At 45.2% G+C, this 17,078-nt stretch overlaps 2 protein-coding genes across 28 annotated transcripts in view; both read right to left on the bottom strand.

The window, feature by feature from the left end:
* Positions 1–5,428, bottom strand: part of MADD (MAP kinase activating death domain) — a 74,961-nt gene extending 69,533 nt beyond the window's left edge. For 20 of the 24 annotated variants that reach the window (XM_065838708.2, XM_065838707.2, XM_065838705.2 and 17 more), the window contains exon 1: positions 5,275–5,427. The gene's annotated coding sequence lies outside the window, so the exon portion shown is untranslated. Of the gene's footprint in view, positions 1–251; positions 296–4,500; positions 4,597–5,274 lie in introns of those variants that run through there. The other 4 variants (XM_065838700.2, XM_065838684.2, XM_065838685.2 and 1 more) reach the window with 3 other exon arrangements.
* Positions 5,429–7,469: 2,041 nt separating this feature from the next.
* NR1H3 (nuclear receptor subfamily 1 group H member 3) overlaps positions 7,470–17,078 on the bottom strand; it is a 30,174-nt gene continuing 20,565 nt past the window's right edge. For all 4 annotated transcript variants that reach the window (XM_065838281.2, XM_065838282.2, XM_071809139.1 and 1 more), the window contains exons 3-9: positions 15,989–16,255; positions 13,013–13,221; positions 12,586–12,765; positions 12,054–12,153; positions 10,718–10,831; positions 9,769–9,863; positions 7,470–9,378 (exon numbers count right to left, since the gene is read on the bottom strand). In XM_065838281.2, coding sequence (XP_065694353.1) covers positions 9,232–9,378; positions 9,769–9,863; positions 10,718–10,831; positions 12,054–12,153; positions 12,586–12,765; positions 13,013–13,221; positions 15,989–16,255 — 1,112 coding nt within the window. In that variant the 3' untranslated portion in view covers positions 7,470–9,231. The remainder of the gene's footprint in view (positions 9,379–9,768; positions 9,864–10,717; positions 10,832–12,053; positions 12,154–12,585; positions 12,766–13,012; positions 13,222–15,988; positions 16,256–17,078) is intronic.

Below are 17,078 nucleotides of genomic sequence, written 5' to 3' on the forward strand. Positions count from 1 at the left end.
ACAAAAAGACAGCAGGTAGAAAAGTCACACTGCAGGCAAACAGCCAGGAGTGCACCAACGACTAGTGGTTTCTCCTCTCACATCAGTTTCAAGCTGTTCACCTACTCCTTTGACGTGTGACATCGCTCATGGCACAACCTCCCCCAAATACAAGCACACACAACTCTCCTTCCTGAAGAGAAATGACAGGCTCACTGGGGTCCCCACAATAAATTCCAGCCATTTATAAGGCAAAAAAGGGAGATACTCACAACCAGTGTGGAAACAACTGAAACATTGCTCAGGATCACGAGAGCTGGAAAATAAAGAGGAGTATTTGAAATAATCCAGTTATGTGGCTGTTGTTAGCACCATAGAACTGGTACTCAGAGCCTCATATCTGTTTTGCCTCACCTTAGAAACACTCAGCCTGTCTCCCCATGTGTGCCATCTGCCTTGTTATTCCTTCTCTCTGTGCATCTTCCCCTTCTCATCATCAAAACTGTGGAAATTACTACTCTCAAAACGATCCTACTATTAATTTTGGTGATAAATCATAGTACCAGCTGGTCAAAACTGAAAGGAAAGCAAAGCATTTTTTTCCCTGCTAGAGCTCTGGGACGTGGGAAGCACATGTTTGGCAGACTCACCCACACATAAATATTGGAGTGAAGAAGGGACAGGAACCACCTCAAGCGACTGTTAGGGCCAGTGAGTGACAGAACAAGGGGTCCTGAGAGGACCTTCTAGACAACAGCAGCCACCATGGCAAAGGAGGGAGGGAAAACACAACACCTGTTGGATTTGTCTGAAGTCTAATGAGAGAAAGACGGAAGAAATGAGGTGCTCTAGGGGCAAGAGGCAAGCACGTCCAACTCGCAGCTCCAGCAGAGCACAGTTCAGCCGCTATCAAACGGAAACAGACACAGACACGGCAGCAGAGCGGCTCACTGCTCTGGGGTGAAGCAATTTTGGTGAATACCCATTTCAATTCTTAATCGTCTTTCTCACAAAAAGCTCTCCTCTCCTCCTGCTGTCTGACGCAGAGGCAGAACTTCCCATCTCCCACCACAAGGGTCTTTCCAGAGCAGGTACAATACACACATTTGATACTCACAGTGGGAAATTCAGTTAGAACATAGAGGGAAGCAGGACACAAACCAGGTGCTGAACTCACAGACAAGAGAAGGAAAAGGAACATATTAAGGAAAAAAAATGCTGCTCTGCTTGTAAGATAACACATAGTTCCTGGAGGTTATCAGATACATTGCTGTCAATCTGAGTATCTTCGTCCCCTGGGTAAAAAACCCAAGGTTAATTGTCTGATTATCACAAATATCACTCGGAGCAACTGTTTATAAACTAGTTACAAAGAAAAGCAAGCAATGCCTAGGAATGCAGCATGAGAGCCGCCTCAGCAGAGGTAATTCAGGCATATGCAAGCAGCACCTCTTTCATCACTGCAAGGGTCCTGCTAGTAGCGGTGATTAAAAGCAAACACAGCCTCTCACAATTCAGTGGTTTCTGGGCCTCAAAAGACACAGCCTCCCCATTTGGGAGTTCTCCTGGCAGTATGTGGGTTATTTCTTCAGAGTTTTGCTGGGTTTGGGGTTTCAGTTGGCTATTCTAGTTCCCAGAAGACAATCGGGAGCATGTTTCTCAATCATCAACAGTAATTTTCATGTGGTCGTGACAGGTTTAAAGGCCTCCAGTGACAGATAACCTAATCGCTCTAAAATTATATTCTAGCTCAGACAACAGAGCGAAGACCAGCTGAATTATATGGGCTTAGATACAGAGAGTGACCAGGATGTCATTGTAACAGTTCTTCATAGCTCTTGAGGTGGAGAAGAAAATGCAGCAAATCCTTCCATCATCAAAAGAAACATCACAATTATTCCACAGATTAACAGATTATCCCACTAAAAACATTCCCTTCTAATTGATGCCTTGTGCTGCTCATTCTTATTTCACTTTGTGTCTCATTAGGTCACCAAAGATGCTTTTTCCTTCATGAAAATTCATACCGTGAGATAGATGGAGATCGTTTAAACTGGCAAAGTGCTATTAATCTTGCATACCAAGCTCTTGTTGTTGTTTCTAAATCCTTTCCTCATTGCTGCAAATCCCCTATTAGTAGTTGTGTTCTGTATTTTCTACTAGTGCATTGAATAACTACGTCAAAGCCTTTCTGCTGAGGGGCTGCCCGGAAATTTAATGCAGTTTTTCTTTAATGCAGGCACAACAGAGCCAAAGGACATTTGCAGGAATTAATCTGGGTTCTAACATATGCATTGCTTGTCTCCAATTCCTTCCTAATGGAAAGTGAAACATCCAACCCTGCACTTGGTTTTAACAAAAAAAAAAGAATCAATTTCCACATTGTAAACATGACGGCACTACCCAGCTAGTTAAAAAAATAGAGTGTGATGTGACAGGCAAGTCACTAAATTTTATATCATTTGTTATCCACTCTCATGCACTAGATCTCTAAGAGTATTTTTCCCCAAAAAATAATTTCTCTAACAAGCATATGGGGAAGAAGCATCAGAGAAAATCTATTCGTTCAAGTGTTGTGAATCAAAAACTGTGAAGAGATTTATTCTCTTGGAATTCAGCGGTACTTGTGACTTGCTAATTCAATACCAGAAATTTTCAGAAATATTTGATTTTTCAACTGACTCATTGCAAAAGGTGTTAAATGGACCAGGTTGAACACCTTTCCAGAGATATGTCTAGTATATTCTGTTTATACATAACTTGAATATCTGGTACGGTTTGAGGTGAGAGGGGAAAAAGCTATCAATGATGAGGCTCTGTGACCCTCAACCCAAGAGAAAAAAAAAAAAAACAAACACAACAAAGCCAACATTAATTTAATTTAGGAAGATGACATGACCAGTGGTTTAGTAAAAGCTGAGAAGCATTGATGCCTCTACCATTTCTACTGATCCTGATACTCTAAAGCCTAAAAAGCTACTTTGGCTAGGTGGGCACAGCTTACTGCTAAAAATCCTTTAAACTTTTATTTCTCCATCTGCAAAATCCTTCCGAAACAGACTGAAGTTGGATGCCTTGTTTGCTTTCAAAAAATTACAGAGTTACACCAAGGTTGAAGAAGATATTTGGCCTCTAGCATATTTATGTTTTTCCATGAAAACTCCGAAATAGAAGACCTATTTTTTGTCACTTGCTACACAGCCTGTGGTTCACCACCATTCATGGCTTTGGCACATAACACAAACATCATAAAAATATATATTGGCCATATTATGCATTTTGTATGGAACATTCTTTCAGTGTGGACATTATTTTCCCTTTAGCCCATCCAACAAAACTAGAACTATTCTAAAAGTAGTAATAATGTGGAAACTAATGAAGTAGGAGTAATTTGTCAATTTGGAAAAAAACCTCCAAACTCCAGACTTGCAATACAATTGCAGCACCACTGGATAGGCATGTGCAAGATCTTTATTGCAGAGAAGCTATTACTATCTTCCAAACAAAAGTGTTCTAGAGACTTGCTGATGATTTCCTATTTTATTAAACACACAGTAAGATGCTTAATGAGTGTATAATTAATTCCAGGGTATATTAAATGGGGTCCAAGCGCTATGCACTTTCTAACAATACAACAGTAAAGCAAAAGAACTACTTTACAGCAGGAATGACTGATCAGTTCTGTATTACATAACACACTACGAGGGGATGGCCAGATTAGATCCCGCAAAAACTGCCTTTTGGCTGTGTTAGATGTCTGAGGTGCTCTCCATGATGTGTCAGGATTGCAGATTTTCATTAGTGCTGAAAACAGCAAGTACCTCCTGTGCCCATCCAAAACAGCTGCCAATGTTCAAGCAGCATGAAGTCCAAAAAATGAAGACACTTCCCAAATAACCTATATTTAGATGACTTTGGTTTGGTTATGTGACCCTCAGGATGCCACAATACATCTTCCCTCCCCTTCCTTCTGCCTGCCAGTAACATCCTTTTTGCAGATAAGTGATGCTGCAAAGAGCACGGCAAGGACACTTGCCGGCACACCAACAGAAATGCTGACCCAGGGTTGCACTGAATGTAGAGAAAATGGCTGGCTTGCCCAGGGAAAGCACAACATATTGCCAGACGCACAGTTCCACGCCATCGCCATGGGGCTGCAAATTTATAATGCATGTTATTTTGTGTATGTCTGAAAACCATGTGGTATATAGGTGAGCTGGGGAAAAAAGGGAGAGAAGAAAGCCAGACAAATCAGTTTACTCCAGGGCTTATCATTTCTCTAAGCAATGCTTTATAGTGACTCCACACAAACAGTAAGGCAGACCAAGCTTTCTTCCCCCCCTCCACATGAAAATAAAAGTGAGCAATACGGCAAGGTGGTGACACCCATTTCTAACAAAAAAGTGCTCTTGATTTATAAGTCACTTCTTAAGAAATTGCCTAGCATAAAGTGGATTTCCTATTCTATTGTCTTGGGGAGTAACAGGATCTGCTGTTCACAAAGCCAGGAGTAAAAAGCACCTTTCCAGTCACATTAGAGCAGCAAAATCCCTTCACAAGCTGCACATCTTTCCTCGCCAAAGGGGATCGGTCCGTCCTGCGGGTCCCTGTTAACCGTCCTCGCCGTCCGGTCCGCTCTCCGGGCAGGGAGCCGGGCGAAGCCGCTGCGCTGCCGGGCCCGGCCCTGCCCGCCGGCCGCCCCGCGCCCCAGCACCCGCCGCCGGCCGAGCCCCCTCCCCGCCCGGGCCGCCCCACCCAAGCCAGCCCCGGCGCGCCCCACGCCCCCGCTCCGCTGGGAACCCGCAAGCGACCCCCCCAGGGGCTGCTGCCCGCTCCCGCCCGGGGACCGCTCCGCCACGGGCCGGCTGCCGGCAGAGCCCCGCGGCGACAGCCCGGAGCGGCCGCGCCGCACAACCGGCCACGGGGACGAGCGGCCCCGCGCACCCCGGAGCCAGAGCCCCGGGAGGATAAAGCAGCGCTCGGACGACCCCGCTCCCCGGAGCGGCGAGCCGCCGCCTCTGCGGCTCCCGCAGTGACCTTGCGGAAGGGCTCGCCGTACCGAGCACCACCTCACGCCCGGCCGGGTGGCTGCGGCAGAGCCAAAGGCGGGCGGGGGGGCCCCGCCGCCAGCTGTCCGGGTGCGGATCACCTCCGGCAGCGCCGGCCGGCCGGGCTCCGCGTTCTCCTGCCCGACCCCCGCGTAGCGGCGCTAAGGCCGCCTCCGCGCTCCGGACACGCGGGCGCACGCACCGCGCCCCCCGCACGCCCACCCGCACGGCCGCGCGCCCCGCTCACCTGCCCCGCGCCGCCACCGCCCCCCCGCGCCGCTCTGCGCCGCACAGCCAGTTCCGCATCGAGCGCCAGGAGCGGGACGCGCCACGGCCGCCCGCAGGGAGGGAGGAGCGGAGCGAACCACTCGCACGGACGGCGGGGGGATCACCCCACCGGCCTCCTGCAGGGGGGCGCTGCAGTGCACGCAGACGCGGGAGGGCGCGGAGCCCAGGCCTGCCCGGCCTCTGCCGCCGTCACGGTGCCCGCCCCCCGCCTCAGGTGTTAGCGGGCACGGCGAGGGGCAGCCGGCCGGCTGAGGGCGGGAGGGGAAGAAAGCTGCGCACACAGCTCTGCGGAGGAGGCGGCGGCCGGGCCGGGGCGGGTGAGGAGACCCTGGCTTCTGCGATTCTAACATTTCTGCCACGCAAAGCGTCGGATTACTGCTCTCTAACCTCAGCCTCACAGCAAAGCCTGGCTCAAGGCAAGCAAGGGCAGCGAGGATAAGGAAATGCTGCCTTACAAGAAAGGAGATCCCGTGCTGTGCACTTTCACCCTGTGTGTACTGAGCTACTTACTGATTTGCTACTGGCTTCATAAGATTACAAGAGAATGTGGTTATAAAAAGCTTGAGATACAGCTTTTTTAATTAATTCCAAGCTCCAATAAACTAGTACATTGCACAACCATATCCATTTATTAACAAAACCAAAACTACTAAAACTCAAAAGTTGAACCAGAAGTACTCCAAGGATCCCAATGGTTTAAAAAAAAGGTGCAAAATGATGAAATACTTCATCTGATATTCCACATCTATACTCTTGTACATTGTGGAGGAATGGGTATTTCAGAAATACACACATCTTTTCTTCCTCCTTCTGTTGATCTGAATGTTGTGAACAAATACAGCTGTTGCATAAGGGTCCAGCTAGCAGGGAACACTGCCCAAGATTGTAGTTCAAGCTCCCCATGATTTCTGCAGAGGCAAAATTAGGATAATTAATTCCAGACAGAGAGGGTGCAGAGACTCAGCAGCAGGACTGAGTCTCAAGCCTAGGTAGCATTTTGCAAACACAAAAGTACGAAGGACCACTGATCTCAAGAAAAGTTCTTCCCCCACACCTGGCTTACTTGATCTCCCTAGGCTGAACTGGGAAGCTGCTATAAAACAAAAAACTGTACTGATTTGCACTTAAAAAGTGAATATGAACATGTAAACAATGAACTTCTATTTTATTACATGATAATAAAAAGGGATGGAGAAGCAAGAGGCAAGGAAAATCACCATTTTCACCACTGCTATCAACAGCAGCATCATGGGTTGTACCTTGAAAATTACTCAAAATTACATGCAGTTTTTATCTTAATAAAAATGAGATGCAGCTCATAATGAAGAAAATGAATGTAAAAATGAAGCTGCAGCTTCATTACCATGGCCTCTGCCTGTTGACAGCCTCATCTTTAGTAAATCCTTGGAGTAGGGCCCATCCACCCTCTAATCCACCCAGGCCTGGCTTGAACTCTTTAGCTCTGCTCATTATTTCCCACCTCATACCCTGCTGCAGCTTCCTATAAGCCTATTCCTGTTCCCTTTTCCTCTGGTTTAGTAGTTTCCAATTTAAATTTTGTAACTCTAACACAGAGGCTTCAGCAGAATAGCATGGGGCATAGAGCCTTGCTGAACTGACAACTGCTTTCCTTTCCCATTGCAGCAAAGGATCTCCCCGTGCTGAGGAAGCAGCTGATGCTGCACAGCTCTCTGCTTCTCCTATGCTGATCATTTCTGCTGTATTCATGCATCAGCAGCTGGGATCCTGCTGAAATCCACTCAACAGCCAGGGGAGCACTGGACTCCCATTTCAATTTTGGCAAGCCACAATACGCAGAAAATGGAGTAGAGCACATGGAATAAAAGGCATAAATTCTGAATGTAGTTGTACAAGTCAAGGTGAGGTATGTATGGATAATTTATGGTCTTCGTGACATGCACTTAAATCCACTTCACCTCTTTGCCAGCTCTGGCACAGAGCAAGGTGCATACCAAGCTAAAAACCTCATACTAGACCCAAAGAAACTGCCTGTGGTCACGCTGCTATTTCTTTTTCACCACTTCTTGCTTCTCCCCAACCTATACAGTCACTCTCGTATCAGCTTTGAGCTTGTTACATCAAGGACTTATTACACCCTCCTCCAGTCTAATGACAGCACAGAGAACATAAAAATCCTGTATTAGGCTTTATTCTTTTATATAAACATTAACATTTCTCAAACAGATTAGTTAAAAATACAGATTTAAACAAGAATTTTTGCAATTGCAATGAGTTATAAAAAACAACAGATTATTTTACAGATTGTTACAAGTGCTTTACAAAGGTGCAGAGTGAAGGCCAGTGGCAGGGGACCAACCTCAAGTGCAAAATGGACACGATACCCTCACCACGGGCAGAGCGCTCAGATACACAGCCAAAAAAAAAAAAAAAAAGAGCCATGTGAACCTAGACTCTTGGGATGCTCACCGGGCAAGCAAACATAGACCCCTACGACAGAGAAGACTCATGAGACCAAGCTACCAGGATCCTTAAGGTTACATCTCCAAGATCAGCCATAAGATGTTGTTTCTTGGAAAATAAGGAACATGTTTTACAACAGTATATTCTGTCAGACAAAATATTGCTGTAAATCCTAGAATACTTACGGATGTGGATACTTAAGAACTTGGGGCATAAATCCAGTGTGGATCTCACAGTGCCCAAAGTGAAGAAAGGATACAAGACCCAAGTGTCCTTCTAAAGCAGTTGGCTTTCCTCATACAGGAGGGACCTCCATGACCTCTCATGACCATCACTAAAACCTTGAGCAAGTACCTTGGAAAGACTTTGGCAAAAGGAAGAAGATGCAAGGGGATCTGGTTACACTCAATATTCCTGCAGCACATGATCTGAGAGTTGTGCAGCCCAAAGCTTACACAATGCCCACATATTTCATTAAATGCAGTGTGTCCTCTCCTTGGCCAATACATCTTCACACCCACCTTGGAACACATGCCACATGCTCCAAATTCTTGGATGTTTTTGAGATCCTTCCACCACACCTACCTAGCCTAGGTAACAGTCCTTCCCACCTATCTTTTTATTCCAGCCCTAAAGATAAAAATCTATGCCCTGATTCATTTTGAACTATAGTTTTCCAGCTGCTAGCACATCAAAGGTAAAGTGAACTGGCTGAGAACCACCATGAGATACAACTGCAATGTATTACATTTAAAAATCCACTAATTTATGCCTGACCTCTTTCTGATGTACAAATGTTCCCTACCCAGGGGACCTCCCTGTTAGACAAAGGGCACTACACATTAGAGGAATCCTTTCTCCAAAGGAGGGCCAGAATGAAAGGGCAGCTCGAGAGATGAAGTCTCATAATGAAGAAATACCAGCTACTTCTCTTGGAATTGTTGTAAAGGGCAGCAGATGTAAGAGATTTTATTTATAGGAAACCCAGTGAAATCCCCAGAACATCCACATAGACTTCCCTGAGCTCCTCAGATCCAGGTACACTGGGGACCCTGCAGAAACCTTTTGAGCTGGGTTACTCTCAATAGAGAGAGTTTGGCAAGTTCCTGCAAATTCATTTTCATAATCAACAAGAGAGGAGAGGATCAATGGGCAAACCCTCAGGACATGCTTAGAGAAAAGAAAGACTCTGAAGAAAGAGGAAGGGGTGGGGGGGAAGGTCTTCATTTCTACTGTTTTCCGATGTTTCACGTTATTCCTTTGGGTATGAGCACTACATCGAAACCAACCCCCCATCTGATCTACCCCAGCTGCCTTCTGCATCATCTCATGACAACACTGAAACCCCAGGCTCATCACTCCCTGCACTGCCTAGCCTAGAGTTCAGTGCTTTGGAGAGGGGAGGCTGGCTTCTCGTTAGCGAAGGCTGGGAGATGGCATTATGTCAGCACATCAGTGCCCTGGGAACATGCGGTCACTCATGCACATCCCAGATTTCTGAGAGCAGGGGAGGGAGTTTCTTGTCCTGCAGCCGAAGGGCAAACACCTGTTCAGAATGGACACTACTTAGTGTCCGAAGACTGACCAGCTTCATTAACATCCGTGGAAACATCAGGCGGTCCTGCAGGGTCAGACAAACAGACAGCTGTTACTAAATTTGCGCTAAAACTTAAAAAGAAACCCAAACAACTTACCACACCGGATGATGCACTGTAACCACAATCCTGATTTCTCTCAAACTCAGCATTCTCTGGGAGCATGGAAGAACACAAATACTAAACTATGTCCAAGACTCCAGGCTTTCTGTGCTGGCTAAACTATGGAACAGGACAGTAGGCTGTGACAACTCACAAATCTTGCATTCACAGCTGCTGCCAAACAGCCATGAAGGGAAGAATACGAGAGTATAGGCAGCAAGAGACCTGTTACAAACAGCATTGCAGGAACTGTGCCTGCACAAACACAAAATTAGTTTGCATCATTGCTGGGGATGTTCTGGTCAGGCACTTACATTTGGTCTGTTGATGCAAATATAAGAATGAAGAGCTTCCACATAGGTGTGCTGCAGCCTTTCCACCAGGGACTGGTCCTGCACATTCGGTCGGTCTGCCAGAAAGCAGGTTAGAAGTGAGCAGATTGCCACAGGCAGCTTCACTGGACTCGGCATCCCTGCCTCACCTCAGTCCTTCAGTATGGTCTCTGCCCAAAACCTCATCTGGCATTCACCCAGCACAGCTGGGAGTCACATGTGACTGCAGCAGCTACATCAGTTTTCTGTAACTGCTCTTTCTCAGTCATGTCTACTGCACATGGGGAGTCTGATCAGACTCCTGCAGATGTGGAAGGTTAGAGAGACCAAACAGCACTACCTAATGTGTTTGGTCTCACATTCTTGTCCCAGTGAAGATAAGAATCTGCCCATTCAGGAGTGAACAGGAAAGTCTCTCCAGCAGTTGAGCCAGTTAGAAAACAGGAACAAAGAAAACAAAACAAAACAAAAACAACAAACCTTTCAGGTCACAAGACAGAAACAGAAGTAGAGAGTAGAGGTGGTTTCTTTGCAAAGCTCTGTCCTGGCCCAGAGCCATACCAGTGTCACCTCCAGAGGATCTTCACTTGACCACTAGATGTCACGCGTGCTGCATGACCCACATCACACCAGAGAAGTGCCAAGTACATGAAGGGGATGGGAAAATAGCAATTGCTAAATGAGGAAGGTAAATATTGGCTATTTTTTCTATATACCTTTCCAGCAGTGGGAAATCTGATTTGCTCTGGAGGCAGCACTATGAAATTCAGAATATAATGAATACCCCAAGCAGAAGTAGTAATACACTCCCTTTGTCACTAGACTCTATACACTCTATAGTACTCCTTTTCAGCTTGTGACCTTCTTTAATTCTACTTTCTTTGCCCTCTGACTGACTCCTGCAGCTCTTCAGATCTCCCTGGCTGTTTACCTGCAGAGAAAATGTTGATGGCGATTAAAAGTGCATATTCAGCATCATTGAGCTGTAGCTCATTCATTCCCTTTGAGAATTCAAAGATGGGGTTAATGAATTCAAACTGCAGACCTGCAATGAACAGAAGAGAACAAGGTGAGGCAATGACAATGGTCTCCTCTCTCTCCCTCCCTCTCCCAGAATAAGCTGCCAGAAATCCACTGCAGTACACCAGAGAGCAGGGAAGACAGGCAGGGAAAACCCCTTACATTATGTTTCAAGTGTGGCTGAAACCTCCCTTTTACATCCTACCACTGCTGTTGAGCACCAACAACAGTGGCTGAGGAGTTGGACTCTAAGTGTAAAATGATGCTATTTCTGGGCTTTCTTAGAGCCTTAAATGCCCCACAGCACTGTCAAATCAGGTCTCTTTGTGCTATGTGTCATACAGTTGTGCTGAAAACTCTAGGCCTTTCCCCCAAAACAGCATCCAAGTCTCTAATTTCCTACAGTACAACTGCATCAGAGAAGGATGAACAAGATGGAGGGGATCCTTCTGGCTACCTGCTTTTTGCCTTCCTAATAAAAGGCTATCAGGAAGACTAAAGGGAAAAGTTATATATAAAAGCCACCTCAAGTATAAATGGTTAAATAGCTACCTAGCTAGCCAAGGAATTTAAAAAAAAAAAAAAAAAAAAAAAAAAATCACATGAAGGGCAGCCAAAGTCTTATTTTCAGAACTGCTGAAGCTACATACTTCCTGTTACTTCATCTGAGATTACAGCTACTCATTGCTCCTGGAAAAAGAGACTTCAGAAATCACTTCACCACAGACCATCATATACTGAGCTTATAACACATCTAAAGCACTCTGCAGTGATCTTCAGTGCATAGTATAGACTTCATATCAACTGCAATGTAATCACACAAATGCCATCACTCAGAGCATGCATCTAGATCAGCAAGTGATATACTTGCAAAGGAGAGAAGACTGGGCTTTGATTTGTTGTGATCTGATACCAGCAAGGAAGTTGACAACCAGCTACTAGCCCTAAGTGCACTCTTACAGCAAGATTTTCACGCTGCAAGAGTTCAAATTTTCCAAAGCAAGTTCATACCACCCACCCCCCCGCTCCTCCCCCGCTCCAATAAAAATGAATTGAGCTAGTATCACATGTTAAAAGAAAAACGAAAAAGTTTGTAGGGCTATTGGTCTGGTCCAGTCTGGTCCTGTTCTAAACTTCTCAGCTGACTTCAGCTTTAAGGCCCCACATACGATGTATAGCAGCCCACAATAAAAAGGAAAAAGATGAAAGGACACAGGGAAGGAAGAAACACCTGTCTAATGCACCACCTGCTTTGGCGAAGTCATCCCGATTATAGCTCAGGTCCTTAAGAAAGGTGATGCTCTCAATCTCTGGATTGTAGCGCCGAGATGTCTCCAACAACATCACCTGAAACCAGAAATAGATATACTTGATTTGAAAACAGGAAAGAACATTACAACATTGATAATTTGCTGAGTGTCAGAGCACCTCTGAAAACACAAAACCAAACAAAACTCATACATACCACACACCCCGAGAACCCCAAACAAACAAAAAACTATCCAAGCAGTTTCTCTCAGAGTGCTTAAAAATTTCAAGGTAAATTCTGCTGCATCCATTGCAGTGCTGGCTTCTGGGAAGGCGGAAATACCTGCTTGCCACTACCAAGGCTCTTGCCTCATTCTCCTCCACAGCCCTTTGCCAGTACAGCCTGGCACTGCAGTAATAGTCCCATAGCTAAGGTCCTTCAGCCTGCCATCCCAAAACCTGTTCTCTGGGTAGGTACTCCAAATTCTTTCATCTCTGCTACTACATGTTGTGGTGGAACAAAACTCTCACCTCTATGGTAGATGTCTTCAATAAAGCAATCTGATCTTCCCTGGTGAGCTCCAGAAAGCCAGGTAGTTGCTTGGCAAAGTCCACAATCTCTTGCACAGAAATAATAGCAAGTTCTGTAAAGTGAGCAAAACGCTGCTGCCTTGCTTCACGGTTATTAGGGTCAGGAACTTGGGGCCACGGCTGTGGGAATGGGATGAGACAGAATTTATATGTGAAAGATGGAGCCAGGGCAGAAAGATGAGAAGATGAAGTGAAAAGAAAGAAAATGAGATACATTGGAACATCATCTTTTGCTATTCTTTACATAACTTTAACCCACAGATGTAATGCTTAAAGTATCTCTTGCTCTCCCAAATAATTTACCCACAGCCTTGGCTCCCCAAACTCCACTTTTTTTTAATTTTGGGTACACTGGTAGAGTTTTTACCGTCACTTTGAGCCTGTCTGTGAACGAGCGCTGGTTGCACTGCTGCTGAGCGGCCACAAGCTTTTCTATCATGCTCAACTGTTCAGGCGTCAGTTCGTGGGAAGGGCTTGGTGGATTCGGAGGGTTTGGACGCACCACAACTGTCCGAGCCTGATCATCTTCCTGCTTCTTCAGTTTTTTCAGTCGGATCTGTTCTTCAGACAAAACATCTAAAGCAGGAATAGTCAGAGATCAATCATAGCACAGGAGCACACTGGAAACCACAACTAAACACAGGGCAACATCCTGTGGATGGAGAAGCAGAGATCACAGCTGCCTGTATGTAGTATATCAGAGTGTACACCAACACACACAGTGATATTTATCATTTGTTTCTTCCTCTTTTCCCCATTTAAGTTGTTCCATTGCCTTTCTTTTGATCACACTGACATACAAATTTTTCACAAAGGACAGATGCTCCCTTCATGATGCACTGCAGATCTCAGAAAGACAACAGCAACTTTCCCCATTGAGCAATTTCCCAAAATGTCATAACATTCCAACAGGTGCTCTCTTCACATGCCATGGCATGTCCATTGTGTTTTATATCTGTTGTATCTTTTTCTGATGTTGCTAAATTAACAGCTTGTGTCATTTCATTTTCCTCTTGAGAGGTCAGTACAGAGTGAAAGGACAATTCTCTACACAGCCCATCTGCAGCACACTGTGGAGTACTAACATACCACAAGGTGAGTAACAAAAGAAAAACTTTGTACAAAATGTACAGAGGACTACAAGACCTTCAGGAGTAGGGCTAAAAGTCTTCTTCAGTCACGAAATCACAGAACATGCCATTTAGATGTACTGTTGTAAGGAATAAAACAACTCAAAGGTCTGTGTTGTGAAAAATATGATTGGACCAACTGTTTATCAGCTAATTTACAGACAAAAACCTGTTAAGAGCCTATAACTATGTTAACCGAAGAATTCACTGATTTCAATGTAGAGGTTTGTTGGTTTTTTCGAAGTCAAAGCTGCCAAAACTATCTGCAAGCTGCATTCAAAAAAAGGAAACCACCAGACATACCTGGATTCAAGTATTATCTTCAAGAGAATCACCTTATGAGTTAGTGATGAATAAACAAAGAGCAGAAAAGGGACTGGAAAGAAACCATGTCTTCAGGAACAAAGATTAAAAAAGTAAACCTTGACTTCACAAACAAGATTTAAAGAGTGATGAAAGCTTCTTTGGCCATGTTTTATGCACGGATAACAAGGAAACATGGCTGCTGCATGGGAAGGCAGCTCCACAGCTGAGCAAGTACATACTTGCTCTTCTCAAAAGAATCACATTAAACAAGAAGACAAGAAATGGAAAACTACTGTGAAAGCATTCTGAAATGGACAGTCCACAGGACTTGAGGGAAAGACAAAGAACACAGCACTTTGAAGCTGAGGGTAACCTTTATCCCTGACTTCCAACAGGGAGGATGTGTGCTCAGGTGCACACACACAAAAATTACAATTCTAACAGCAAAGACATTCAATAATTACTAAATTAAGGGGTATCTGTAGGACTAGAGAATGCTAGTCACAGTGTTAGTTTAAGGAGAGAAGTAATTGATCCAAGCAATTTCAGTCTCTCCTCTTGGAACATAGATGCACAAAGAATTTATAGCAATGTAACAAATTACCAGATGCTGCCAAATCCTGAAAACTGCCTATGGGCAATCTTCTATACCATGCTAAATTCAAAGCAATCTAAGTTAGTTGGTTTGCCGTGAAGGAATTATTTATTTAACCTCATGGTTCACAGTGGCTTAAGAACAACAAACTGGCTATGAATAACTTCAGTCTGGGAATTAGAAGAATGTTTCCAACAATTAGTAGAGGGAAGTTATGGAATGACCTTCCAAGTGAAACAGATGGAGGAAAAAGGTCTCAATTTCTGTCAAGATTAACAAGGCAAATTCGCAGTGGGGATTCAACTTAAGACAACGCGTAGACGCAGAAACACACTGAGGCTCTCTAGTATTTACCTGCAACAGAAGAGTAGCAATGTGCTATTCTTCTGGTAGCCTTGCTACACAGCTTTTCAAATACATCTGTTTTGTAGTCCCAGGAGCAGGGGGAAATGGGGCAAAGACAGCACACACAATGCTGATACAAACCAGCATGACAAAGATACTGATTACATATATTAGGTGTGCCGTTTTTCACGTTGAAAAAACTGAACAGAATGTTTTCTTGGTGCAGCTCAGTGGAGATGTTTCCAAAACACCTTCTGTTCCTCACTGTCCTGGGTGCTGGATGTCAGGAAAGGAGACTTCACATAGATTTAACATTAACCGAGCACCCATTCAGTCAGTTTTGCCCAGCAAAGGGAAGAAACTTTGATGCACTGGCAGATTAGGGCCATTCCTCATATGTGAGCAGGAACATTGTTGAATATTCAGAAAAAGCAGCCTTAAAGCTTGTGTAAGAAAAATAGCAGAGTTCACTAAAGGGAGCAATGAGATTGAGTCTGTACAAACACAGCTGCAGGACTGTGGTACTGCCCTTGACCTCTGTCACAAGCTCACTGTATGAGGCAAAGGAAAGTGCCTGTTCAAGGAGCATGGTGACCAACCTTGCAGTCTCGATCACAAGACAGACTGAAGCCTGAGTTTACTGATAATGTGTAAATCTTAGTTGCGAGTCTTTCCTCTGATGTCATATCCCACAAGACCTTACAAAACAGCATGTTCAAAGAACACAGCAGGGCTGGGGCTCTCAGCACACTGGTGCACACTAACAGCCTCACCTCTCCTCACATGACCCCTGCTAAGCAATCAGTGACTTCCTACACACATTCTGCAGGCAGCCTGCGTGGCTCACGTATGACCCCCAAGCATTCGTGCTGACCCCCTCTTCCTTGTGCCCATTGCCCCCCCACCCACCCACACACCTCCAGTCCCAGTGCCATGGTTCTCCTGCCAGCACCATTTCTGCACTCACACTGCTCCCGCATGCCCGCCTCCTGGCACTTGCGCAGCCGGCACTCCTGACACTTGCGACGCATGTACATGTCCATTTCACACTTGCCACCGTTCTTGCAGACGTACTGTGCACCCTTGATGACACTGCGTCGGAAGAAGCCCTTGCAACCTTCACAGCTCAGCACGTTGTAGTGGAAGCCCGAGGCCTTGTCCCCACACACGCTGCACACTTCGTTTCCCAGCATCTTAGGGGCCGGACCTTTCTTCCGCTTCAGGGGGGGATTTTCTACCAAAATGAACAGTACCAAGGAAAAGGAATGGGGGGGGGGGGGAAAAACAAACAACACAGAAAACCCACACATATCATATGAGGGAAGCATGGTGTTTGTAGTTGACTGCCCCATTCCTTACAGTAACACATCTTCACTCAAACCCACTGTCTCCCAAACATATGGATGAAAAGATCAAGTATTACATTTCACAGGCTCCCCTTTTGGGCAAGCATATTTTCTGCAAACCAGCTACTGACATAATCCAAACAGTTACAGCACAACTATATAAGCAGATATAGCTTCATACTTGTTTCCCTCCAAAACAGAGTGAAAGAGCTAAAACACACTCAGGCCAGATATTCTTCTGCACTTTCCATCAGCAGGAGTGACAATTAAGTTACCAATGTGCAAAATAGCTGCAAAAAAGTTGAGCTGAAATCCAAGACTGTGCAGAAAGTAATTTTCTTCAGAATTCAACTCTGATTCTCTTCTATTTTCTCTGCCATATGTACAAGGATAAGGAAAAATGGTTCAGCAGTCAAATAGTGACAGAAAACGAGTGCTGAAACTGTGATCCTACAAAAAGCAGACAGAGTAGGTAATCCCTGTAACACTTGGGGAAACTGTCAAAATATAAGACAGCAACTTTGTGAAGGTAGGGGCAATAAGCTTGCAAGCAGCACAGTGCCCAAGCGCTGTGGATCTTTGGAACTCTGACACCATCATTTCTTCTTCAAGAAGAGTGTGCCCCACTCCTAAAATTGAAGTACTCTCACACTGACAGTTTATTTGCTAAACCTTGTTATTCCATCTGAAACACAGAGCCTTCACTACTGC

The sequence above is a fragment of the Patagioenas fasciata genome, chromosome 5 (assembly GCF_037038585.1).
Source record: "Patagioenas fasciata isolate bPatFas1 chromosome 5, bPatFas1.hap1, whole genome shotgun sequence".
Lineage (NCBI taxonomy): Eukaryota > Metazoa > Chordata > Aves > Columbiformes > Columbidae > Patagioenas > Patagioenas fasciata.